The sequence below is a fragment of the Equus quagga genome, chromosome 5 (genome assembly GCF_021613505.1).
Source record: "Equus quagga isolate Etosha38 chromosome 5, UCLA_HA_Equagga_1.0, whole genome shotgun sequence".
Taxonomy (NCBI): domain Eukaryota; kingdom Metazoa; phylum Chordata; class Mammalia; order Perissodactyla; family Equidae; genus Equus; species Equus quagga.
This window is the reverse complement of record NC_060271.1, coordinates 108597628-108610302: the sequence shown is the minus strand read 5'-3', so window position 1 is coordinate 108610302 and position 12675 is coordinate 108597628. Positions and strand designations below refer to the sequence as shown.

Below are 12675 nucleotides of genomic sequence, written 5' to 3'. Positions count from 1 at the left end.
GATCATGGAAGTTTAATTGCCTGTCACTTCTGCACAGGAATGGTATACTGCAAAACCTCCAGAGATTCAGCCGCAGGACAGACTAAGCACTGAAGAACACTTACATTATCCTAAGACGTGGAGAAGCTGTTGATCTTAGAGTGGTTTCATGGGATAGGACAAATCACAATGAACTGCTCAACTGAGGATCAACAAGGAGAGAGAGACTTTTTTTTTTTACCTGTAGCCAGGGATGACTAAGAGATTTGTCCACACTGTAACGTTTTCTCATCTTCACTTGAAGCAGGTTGTTTATCAGATCAATTGCTAAGGGAAAAGACAAAATTAGATACATGAATTTGGGTCCACAGAGCACCCCAAACTTGTGACTCTCCCTGGAAGGCAGTTCAATCCACACAAATACAGGGTTGAGGATTCTTGCTTCTCAAGGACATGGCCTTTAAGCTAACATGTTAGAGATCCACAAATGTTTACTGAACTTACAGTGCCCTTGTTTATTAAGTAGGCAGTAGAGGACAGGTTAAAAAGGACAAACTCTGGAGCCAACCTGCCTGGGCTGAAGTTGTTCTGCCACTTATTATGTGACGATATGGGGTCAGTTACTAAACTATGTTAAACTAAACAGTTACTAACCTGTGCCTCAGCTCCTCATCTGTAAAACGAGGTTTTGAGGTGAAATTCTTTTAATATATGTAAAGGTTTAGAACACTGCTTAGCACATAAATGCTAAGTATTAAATATTGTTATTTCGGGGCCGGCCCCATAGCCGAGTGGTTTTAAGTTCACATGTTCCGCTGCAGCGGCCCAGGGTTCACCGGTTCGGATCCCAGGCATGGACATGACACCGCTTGTCAGGCCATGCTGAGGCAGCATCCCACACAGCACAACCAGAGGCACTCACAATTAGAATATACAATATGTACTGGGGGGTTTTGGGGAGAAGGAAAAAAAATTATTTCAAGATGAATAAAACAGACTCTGATTACAAAAGCTGATTTTTCTTTTTTTTTTCCCCCTCCCATGACACCATGTTGCTCTCCAGTCCCTGGCTTGGTCTGGAAAAGCAGCCAAAGCTACTGCCTTTTCTCTACAGACATGGTTAGACTGAGGTGATCCCTCATTACCAGAAGTTCCTGCTCAACAGGCTTTAACAAATAAGTTCATGGTGTTGTGGTGTTTGTGGTGAGACCTTGGTGTACATATTTTATCCAATTATTTGGAGAAACAGACCAACTGCAAAACCAAAGCAACCACCTAACTACATACTGCTTATAGCCCCAAGGAATGATATGTTTGAAATACTGAGACTAAGGCCTGGACCCAAGGATGACACAGATGAAAGACTTACACTAGTTGTATTTCTCTTCTATATACTACAAAACTAGCAAAGATTTTCCCTAAGTATTTTAATTATCTGTGTTCCAAATACTTCAAACCTTCATCCATTCTTCCCTAAATGGTGGTCCACCATGTGCATCAGAATCATTTGGGGTATTTATTAAAATGTATTCCTGCGTATCATTCCAACTGGTGAATCTGAATCTGTAGGGTATAACCAAGGGTTTTCCTGTTAATAAACTCACCAAGTGATTCTGATTTAAGAGGTCTGCAGAGCACGCTACTCCAGAAATGCTAAGATGACTTTGGTAACATCCAGAAACCTTCATATGTACTTCTTCAGGTGGCTGCATTCATTACCATGTGAGCCTGCTAATGTACATGTTGTTCTTCAAATTTTTCCTAGTTAAATGGATTATTAATCCCTATGATTTGCTTTTTGGAAAAACAAGAAGAACTCCCCTGTCCCAATGGCTGGCTAAATCCAGGTGGGAGTATTGCCCAGAAGTGGTTCTATTAAGTTCTCTGGGACTGTTAGATAAGGTTTTAAGTGGTGTGCTCTTCCTGTCAGTATCAGTACACTAAAGAGGGCCAAGCAAGTCATTCTTGATGGGTACAGAACCAGGGGTTGCACACTCAAAAGCCTTCACCAGGCAGGAAAAAAAAATCTACAAAGCTTCCCAGCATTAGTCCATAGGAGAGCTGAAAACAAACTGGTGAGTGTCTAGTGAATATAAAGCTCCTTCTAGGTATAAAGAACCTGAGCTACAAGTCTCCATTCAAAGTGCTTACAATCTGGTTCTGAAGATAAGGAAAGTAACTGAAAAGATAGATTACTTAAGGAAGAATATGCCCAGCTAGTAGCCTAAGAAGATCTTAGAGTTTAAAGCAGGGGTTCGGGGAAGAATTCACAGATGAGCCACAAGCTAAGGGGTCCTTGAAGGACTGGAAGGATTTCAATAGCAAGGAGGAGGGACTGTAGGCAGGGGAAAGGCTTAAGTAAAACACAGAAAACAGTTAGAAGCAAGTACGCAATTAGGTTTCTGTAGGGAAAGAGTGGGAGATGAGGCAAGAAGGTAAGCTCGGGCCGCAGCACCAGCTTACTGTCTGCAATGTGGTTCAAGGGAGGCCAGAGTGTTTGGGAGCAGAATTAGATGAAAGTCGTGTTTCCTGAAGATGGACTTGGCAGTGGTGACTGGAACTACCGGAAAAGAGAGTCTAATGGGTAGGACAGTGAAAAAGATATTTTAGTAGTTTCAGAGTGAGGTGATTGGGGCCTGGATTAGTGCTGTGCCTGGGAACTGTAGACAATGTAAAAGGAGGAGTACTCAAAAATTGGTACCCAGTTGAATTTGGAAGACTGAACAGGAGATATTAAAAAGACAAGTCAGAAGAGACAGGCTGATTTGGGATCACAAAGATTTTGAGACTAAAGGGCACAGAGCTGAAACTTTTTTTTACCTTCACCAGAAATTTCTCTCCATGGATTTGGTGGGTACATAAATGCAGCATTTTGGATTTGGTCATTTATATCTTCATCTTCATTGAAAGGAAACGTGCCACTGAGGCTCACATAGACGATAACTCCCACTGACCACATATCTAGAGAACGGTTGTAACCTTTGCTCCTGAGAACTTCAGGAGCTAAGTACGCTGGAGTTCCTACCACCGATCTCCTGAATGACTTTTCACCAATGATGCGAGCAAAACCAAAGTCACACAGCTTCACCTAGAAATCAAAGGATGATGTTAATTTTATATATATATATATATATCAATTTCTATATACATACCTGTCCCTAAATATGATACTGTATTATTTCAACACACTTGCCAACTATATTATGAATGTCAAATAAATGATTGCAGATAGGGAAATTATAAAATACCCTTTTCCCGAAAGGCAAATACATTTATAATCCTGTGATCCATTACTAACATAGTGTGAAAAGCTTTCCTATTGCTTATTTCAAAAAGCCACTTTTGAAATCTAGCTTGCAGAATGCCAGATACCAGACTGATGTTGTAAGTGTTCAGTTTTTTAATGAAATGGAGGGTGCTGATTTTTTATCATTTGGCTTTTTTTTTTTTTGAGGAAGATTAGCCCTGAGCTAACATCTGCCACAAATCCTCCTCTTTTTGCTGAGGAAGACTGGCCCTGAGCTAACATCCATGCCCATCTTCCTCTACTTTATACGTGGGACGCCTACCACAGCATGGCTTGCCAAGCGGTGCCATGTCGACACCTGGGATCTGAACCGGCGAACCCCGGGCTGCCAAAGCAGAACACGAGAACATCACCACTGCGCCACCAGGCCGGCCCCTCATTTGGCTTTTAAGATCACTTTCTGTTATCTGTGAGCAGGAACTGTGTGTTTCACTTTTGAGTACTCAGTGGCCTCATAGTGCTTGGACATAAACGTACCCAATAAACATTTGCTGAATGAAAAGTAAGACACGATATTTAGAAACTTACCCTTTATTTTGCTTAATCCTAGAATCTCTCTTCCCAAGGATACTATAAATTGGCAAGTAAATAAAATTGAAGTATATTAAAGGTAACTATTAATGTGGCCAGTAGAAGAGTAATGCTAGAGACTGCCTAAAAGAATAAGAGTAACAGACTTTTCTATGACTATGGAACAAATTGCTAGTTAGATGTTTAGATTTGAAAAAAGTTATATCTGAAGTAGCCACAGTCACTACCATGTCCTTTTGGGAAGAGAGTTCTGGAACTGTGTTGAGCTTGGCAGAACACTATCTTGCTGCCTGTCTTCTAGTAGAGTTTCAGATTTGGGCGATATCTAACGATGCGTCCATGCTGAACAAGCAAATGACAAGTACTTTCCAGAGGAAATGCCAACTCACAAAATGTCTTCAGAAGAAGCATTAAGATAAATTGAGAGAAAAGGATATTTCGCCTCTACAAACAAGTGGTACAGATAGTGACTTGAAAGCAGATGAAGGTGTATTCTAATGCTGCCTGCTGTTTCTGGGATATGGATCCTCACACGTTTTTATGATAATATTTATTCTGTGGCATTGAATTTGGCTGTTTCTCTATTTGAGCCTTTGAAGAATAACATTTGCCTTGAAGAAAGATGAACTCTCTTTTTTTGTTAAATGCCCTACTTCAGCTAACGTCTTGATAAAGTAAAGATGACTTGGCAGTTTGGCAACTGAATGAAGAAGTGTGGCTGTGGCCAGCACTTGAGCAAAAAAGAGTATCAAGTAAATGATGTTATTTTCCCTTTGCTCCTAACGGGAACAAGGTGGATCACTAACACAGAGGTCAGAAAGTTGGAGTTGTAGCCTTAGGTGTAGGGGTGTGCATCCTTTGCCCATACTATTTGGAAGAACAAACGAGATAATACATGGAAGCACTTTATTTAGAACATTGCACCAACTATTAGGGAACCCTTTTTGATCTCACAATGATAGCAATTCACTTTTAACCACACAAGCATTATAAAAGAAAGAATTTGATTACTTTTTTAAAGGTTGAATATTTTTAAAAATACAACTACACATCACGTAACAACAGGGATACATTCTGAGAAATGCGTTGTTAGGCAATCTCCTCATTGTGCGAACATCATAGTGTTCTTACACAAATCTAGATGGTATAGCCTAGTACACACCTAGGCTATATGGTACTAATCTTACAGGACTACTAAGGTCCACCATTGACAGAAACATCATTATGTGGCGCACGATTGTAGCTTTCTTTGAAGGATAATTTGAGTTGTATTTACCAAGTGAAATAGCCATCTGTGGTCCTTATTTTAGCCATCTGTCTAGTTGTGCATGTGTTAAATGTACATAAAGAATACTTTGGCAAAAGATATGCTAGCTGATTGGAGCAATCATCAATGACAATCATGAAACACATTCATAGGTACCACTAACATATATTTCTCAGGACAACTGTTTCAAACTTTGGGTTATGATCCATTTTTAAGTTTTGGATCACGATCAACACTTTTAAATGAAATGATATTTAACCAAGTAAAAGACAAAATCAGTGCATTACACATAAGACACATTACATACATGATATTGTCATAAATGTCTGAGCACTGGTGGTGATGGGAAATGTAATTCTTATGTAGGCTTTGGTGAAAATGTTTGAAATAGAGTACTCTAAAAAGGAAGAGGAGTTGGCTGCCTGCCTCAACCAAAATCTAGTACCTCCCATTTCAGGGAGAAACCCCGTAATTTGTTTTGTTTTATAGGGAATTTGTCCTGGGCACCAAGCACCAACTGACTGATTCTCCCCATTTCATTCGCAACCCTCAGGGAGAAGTGAACTGTAAGCAATTTATGTGCAAGAAGTTATTCCTTGAGATCTAGTTAAGTCTACAAAGCCTTAATGAAAATAATATAATTAGTGAAATCTGAATTCAACTTATTCAGATATTAATCTTCACTGGCAGTTACAGGCTAAAAGTTCATTTCTGTAAGTTGGTTATGTGTGACCTTACAGCACTGCCTTTCATTATGTGGGTACTTTGTAATATTGTCCAAACACTTAAAACGACCCTTAAAAAGGTTCTAGAGAGGATCTCACCTGAGGAAATGGCTCGGCTGATGCGAGGAGCACGTTTTCTGGCTTTAAATCACAGTGCACGATATTCTTAAAATGTAGATTCCTCAAAGCAACAAGTATCTGTTATTGAAGAAATAGACGTTTTTCAAAGCCTGGAAAAATCATAGGTAACCCCTTTCTGACCCCCTTGAATGTGTAATTTGAAAAGTCCACTATATTTGAGTAAGATTTAACTAAAAGTGTTATTCTGTTCTTCAAGGTTAACAATTCCCACAATATCCTGATATGTATAAGCACTGCTCTTTAATTCTCTTAGTTTTTAATTATTCTCTAGTTTCAAAAAAGAGTTAAAATACCTGTGTGACCATGAATTTAGTAATTCGTTCTGGGAGTCGACTTTTCTCACTGGACAGAATCATTTCCAACATATCTCCATGCAGCTTTTCCATTACCACAAAAACTCGTTCTGGGGTTTCAAACATACATTCCAGGTTTACAATCCCAGGATGGTGCAAATTCTGAAGAGTTGCAGGATATATATGACCAGAGAAATCGTTTTACTATGCAAGTATCTAACAACGTGCTGCAATTGTATGGAATACATGGCATAGAAGGAAAAACAGCTCAGAAAAATAAACAATAAAAGCAAATAAAAGGATCATAGATCCTGATTTTCCAAGTTCTGTACTGGAGAGTGGATGCACTGGGGGGAAAGAATGTCTTCGCAATTTGATTATATCATTGCCCTCATCCATTGCTACTTTTTCTTCTTTCTCATCTTTTTAATCTTCTGACATTACTCTAATTTTATGCTGTCTGTGAATAGGCAACAACGGTCGATCAAATTTTAGCTCATTTCACAGAGCTCTTTGGGGCTGTATGTGTGAAGGTCTTTACTCAAGAGATGGTTTTCTTTTTTTGAGGAAGACTATCCCTGAGCTAACATCGGTGCCCATCTTTCTCTATTTTATATGTGGGACGCCCACCAAAGCTATGGCTTGACAAGTGGTGTGTAGGTCCACACCTGGGATCCGAACCGCTGAACCCCAGGCCACCAAAGTGGAACATGCGAACTTAATCGCTGCGCCACTGGGCCGGCCTCAAGATGGTTTCGTTTTGAAGGTAGTTACTTATCTAGTCTTGATTCTCGTTACATTATATCTCAATTTGGTCTTCCCTCTTTTAGCCTCCACATCTCTTTACCTCCACCATCCCATATTTCCTGAGCACTACTATGTTACCAGGGTTGGAGAAATAGGAAGATGAATGTGATACTATTTCTGCTAATAAAAAACAATCTATTTTACTGGTAAGAAAACCTTCCTCAAAACCAAATTTGACAAGTCAACCATGTGCAAAAACATTCAATGGCTCTTTATTTCTGGATATATATCTAAATTCTTCTGTTTGGATTTTAGTAATTTCAATAATCTCCCTATTCAATCTTTTTAATGTTTTTTTTCTCCCCAAAGACCCGCGGTACATAGTTGTGTATTTTTAGTTGTTGGTTCCTCCAGTTGTTGCATGTGGGATGCTACCTCAACACGGCTTGATGAGCGGTGCCATGTCTGTGCCCAGGATGCAAACCGGCAAAACCCCAGGCCGCCGAAGTGGAGCGTAAACTTAACCATTCTGCCACGGGGCCGGCCCTCCCTATTCAATCTTAAATATGCTCTATTGGCCCAAGTGGTTTAAACCTTTTATTCCTTATTAATAAAAGAATTTTTCTTAGGGTTTTTCCCTTATTATGGGTACCTAATTATACTAAGAGGGCAAACGTATTTTTGGCCTATGTGAGGTTGAATTCCATCTCTAAAAGGTTTTCTGAATCCACCATCCTCTCTCAATTCCCACTATAACTGCCTCAATTTTAGCCCACATTCTCTCTTTCGGACTACTGCAGTCACTACACTATATATGCAGCAGTACTTATTCCATGGTACTGTATTATGTGTGTACGTATCTTACTTTTTAGCCTAAAAAATTACCTGACGGCACAGACTGTAAGGTCTTGGTCATTTTAGCTCAATGTCTGAATCATGGTGTTTTAAAAAATGTTTACAAAATGAACAGTAAGGGCAAAATAAATATTGTTTACCAACCAATTTAAAACAATTTTATGGCATAGTGTTCCAAGTAGCAAAACAAGTGACACAATTTTATAGCAGATAAAAAGACTGAAATACCCCCCAGTGGTAGAGTGTAATAATGGCAGTGAGCAGTGAAAGATTCAGCATTTCATAACTTTTATCAATTTAGGATTGGAAGTGTGGCTGCAGTCCCCTATGTAGTTGTCTTATCTCTCAAGTTTCTTTTTTCCCCACTCATCTTTAAAAACACACTCATACACACACAAAAACAGAAGTATGCTATAAAACTCTTAACTTCAATTTGTTTAAATGTCCTATTTCCTCTGGAATCTGTTTTGGTAAGTTATACTTTCATAGAGAATTAATCATTTTCTCTAGGTTTTCAAATTTATCTGAGAGACTTGCACAAGGGAGTATCTTAAGATTCCCTTTCTTAATTTTTTTCAGTATTTGTAGTCATCTCCCCAAGATTTTTTTATATTTTCTTATTTTTTTGATTAGCTTGGCTACTTATTTTATTGTTATCCTACACTCCAGAGAACCAGCTTTTGGATTTATCAATTTCCATTTTTATCTATGTTAATCCCTTCTGCTTTCCTTAGGTTTATCATTCATTCTTTAATTTCTTGAGGTGGATTCTTAATTCATTTATTTTCATTCTCTCTTAATATTGAGGTTATAAAGTGTTCTCTGAGCTGTAGTCCAAAAGCTCTGATATGTGGTACTTTCATAATTATTTTCTAAATACTCTGAAATCTTGATTTTGCTCTTTGATTCAAGAAGATATTAAAATTTTTCAAGTGGTGGGAGCTTTTTGTTTTTTGATTTCTGTAATTTATTTCTAGCTTTACTGCATTAAGATCAAAAAATACTGTTCATACTACTGCTTTTTCTAAATTAATGCAATTTTTTTTTTTTTTTTTTAGGGTACAGAGTTCAATATAAAGTGGTTAGATCTACTTTATACTGTTTAGGCCTTCTATGCTTTTGCTTATTTTTGCCCACTTCATCTGTCATAGACTACCAATGTGCGTGTCTGTTTTTCCTTGTATTGTCTCTAGTTTTCCTTTATAAATTGTTGATGCTGTTATTTTGTGTAGCATGGTTTACACTCTTCCACTGTTAAAATGCCTTTCTTCAATTCATTTAATCTATTTCCCTTGAATTAAATCTTATCAGATTATGACCCCTTGGCTTTCTTCTATCTGAGAAGGCGCCTAGAGAGGAAAGCACACTTGCAGATCTCAGAAAGAGCCAGGAAAAACAGTTCTTATTGTGGTGTCTCTTCCTGCATGTGCCCCTGCTCCATCTCCTGTTTTTGGAAAAACTGCTACCTATTTTGTAGGTCTGAACTCTCTTCTATTTTTATTAAAGATATAGTATGCTTTTCTGTTTATCATTTTTCTTGCAGCTTTTGGGTGATTTCCAAGAAGAGAAAGGGAAAATACTGAATTTATACCACAATGTTCAAACTAGAAATTTCCCTCTTAAGTTTCTGATGTTTTTCCACTTAGACAGGTAGCCATGAGGGTGCCACACCTTTTCTTCCATTACTCTACTACCCTCTTCAGGCAATAGCAAAAGAAACATTTTACATTACTCTATCTCTAAGAAACGATGGTAAAAATCCCCATTTCTTCCCTGCCCCACAAGGCACTCCCCAGATGTGGCCATGTTGACCATTTAGGTAGGTATGAATCCTCTCTATAAATAACTGTATGTAAACATATGTAAAGTACACATTACCTTAAGAAATTACACAAATGGAATCACTCCATACTTCCTTTTTAAAGATTTAGCAATATGTCATAGATAATTCCCCACGTAAGTATATTTATTGAATAAATATTAAATGAGTATTTGCTGTGTGCCTAGTACTATGTATAGGTAGTCTGGATTCATCAGTAAGCAAAACTGACGAATCTCTCTCATCTCACGGAGCTTATTAATTCTAGCAACGTGAGATAGACAATAGGTAATAAATGAGTCAGTTACGTAAGTATGGAGGTGATCAGTGCTATGAAGAAAGGAAAAATAAAGTTAGGGTAAGGGATGCAGTGGGGGCAGGTGGGCTTAATGCTGAATAGAATGTGAAGGTCTCACTGAGGAAACGACATTTGGGCAAAATCTTGAAGGAGACAGGGGAGTACGCCATGAAGATACTGGAGGGGGAAAGCATTCTAGGCAGAGGTAAGAGCCAATGCTAAATCCTTCAGACCATGTCTGGTGTGTCTGAGGAACAGCAAGAAAGTTATTGTGGCCATCATTTGGGAAAGAGATCCAATTTGTTGAGTGTGGTGTCTGCAGTGGAACCTTTTTCAAGAGATTTTGGTTTAGCCTAATAAAGAATAGTCACAGATGTCCAAAAGTGTCATGTCCTCATTTCTACTAAACTGACAGAAATACAGAGCCTATCACCAAGTGCTCAAGAGAGAGGCTGGACTTTTCTGGGTAAACTGTGAGGCCACTTCTAAATCATTGATTCTATAATTTTTCCTTCTTGCCACCAGAAAGGCTAACGCTGTGGTCTCAATAATATGCTTAGTCTCTACCCTGTCCTTTCTTTATAAAGATGCAGACGTAGCGAAGTAAAACCAGGGACGTCAGTGGAGCTGCAGATGAAGATTCCAGTACCAGCATCAAATACTAGGCTGAGTTCAGCCAGCCTTTGTGGTTTGTAGGTTTGTTTGATGAGGACTACATACAAGAAGAATCCAGGGCAAAGATGGGAAAATAAAGGTGATAGAAGTGGAGGGAGAAGAGGGGAACAAGGGTGCTGTGATTGAGCGTATGGGCATAGTAAGTTCCTTGCAACCAATCTGAAAGAGTCTAGCTGAAATACTCATATAACTAAATCTTGTGGCATTAATTTTAGTAAAAGAGTTACTATTTGAAAGTTTCCTTTTAAAAAATGTATTTACCAACATTAATTCATTAATTCAGATTGTACTAACAGAACTGTAATTCAAGAATTGGAAATACAATGATGTACATCTGAAATTAATATTGTTTTAAACCAATGTTACTGTAATAAAAGCTAAAGCAAAACAGAAAAAACAGAATTGTAATTCATATACAAAGTAGGCTAAAGTTGATCTTTACATAAATAGAAAAATTTGTTGAGTTTACACACTGCAAAGGAACTGAAGTCAAAATTTTACATATGTGTGTACACATGTACACACACACAGTAGGTCCAATGTGATAGAGTAGAAAGAGCATGTGGTTTGGAGACAGACTTAGATTCAGACTCTGAACCTGTCATCTTCCTGTTGGGTAATGTTGAGAAAAAGTACTTAAGTATAGTTTCTGACACAAAGTAAGCTATTCACTAAATATAAAAATGTAAATATTGTATATAAACAATTTGAAGAGAATTTACAACAAAGTATTGTATTATACTTAAGATGAAAACAGTACATTTGGAGACATACTACAATCACTTAATTCTATTTCTAGTTGAGCAATATCAATGAAAATAACCAGAAGGATATAATAATAAAGTTTTTACATTATGCATTATCTGGAAATTCCTAAATTTAGTTATTATGACCCACAGTTGATAACATGAAAAAAGCTTCAGTGTTTAGTTCACAGCTGTTTTTGTGATCAAAGTGACAAGGAGAAATCAAGCCTTAGGAATATATCCTTAATATTTATTTTTTGCATATTAGTTGGACAATGAGAAAGATTCCAAAATTACATATGAAAAAAGATCTTCAACAATATATTCAAACCCTAATACAGAGTCTGAATGCTATTAATATTCTCTTTAAAGGCAGCTTTATAGGAGAGGGCAGCCTTGAAGTGACCACAGGTAGCTTGTAGACCACAATCTTTTGATTATCACTCTCCTGAAAAAGTGAGGCAAATGTTACTACACGTAATCAGTAATGTAATAAATATAAAATGAATTATGTGTGTGTAAGTTTCTTACCTTCTTCTTCCAGGAAGCATAAGTTCATTAGATTGTGTCTTCTTGAACTTCACCCACAAGCATATGGGGCTCTGACAGCATTAACTATTACATCATCATGATTTCTTAAATATTACACAAAAGCTACACAGTGAATTAACAGACACTTTCATATTATAAATTACTCATGATATTCAGGAAAGCTAAATTTTAATCTTCTAGATAACATGCCCCAAAAACTAAAGAGATAAAAATGTTAGATGAAAATAAAAACACAGTAATTTATTTTGTAAGTCATTACCAATATATCTTTAAAAATATACCTTAATGGACTAAATCATTATAAAATTAAATCTTTAGTTTTGAATTAATAAAATAACAAATGCTACTGTTAGGAAGCACACCGTTTTTAAGCAGTCTTTACTTTTATAGTAATTGCTATAATAATCAAGCGCATCAGTTGTGGGAATTGGATGGGTACAATGACCTCCTAACGAAATATGGTAAGAGAAGTATCAAAGTATTTTGAGCTCCTAGAGTGATGAATTGAGAATGAAATTTTATGTTTTTTTTGTTAAGATTTTACTTATGAAAACGTGTCCTAAGCAAACTACTACTATAATGGCAGTCCTTGTAACTCCTAGATTACTGTAACCTAATTTTGCCTTTTTTAAAAAAAGACGAGTTAATTCAGAAGCTCACCAGCCTCTCACTGAGCCAAATGGTCATAGGATAAAAACAAAACAAAAGAAGAACCAAATTTTATTCTTATGAGCACACTA

At 37.3% G+C, this 12675-nt stretch overlaps 1 protein-coding gene across 1 annotated transcript in view; it reads right to left on the bottom strand.

Annotated features, from left to right (window-relative positions):
- Window positions 1–12675, bottom strand: part of PRKD3 (protein kinase D3) — an 82246-nt gene that overhangs the window by 3572 nt on the left and 65999 nt on the right. Inside the window, exons 15-18 of the mRNA XM_046660531.1 lie at window positions 6244–6405; window positions 5909–6007; window positions 2800–3067; window positions 221–306 (exon numbers count right to left, since the gene is read on the bottom strand). Of these exons, the coding sequence (XP_046516487.1) occupies window positions 221–306; window positions 2800–3067; window positions 5909–6007; window positions 6244–6405 (615 nt within the window). The remainder of the gene's footprint in view (window positions 1–220; window positions 307–2799; window positions 3068–5908; window positions 6008–6243; window positions 6406–12675) is intronic.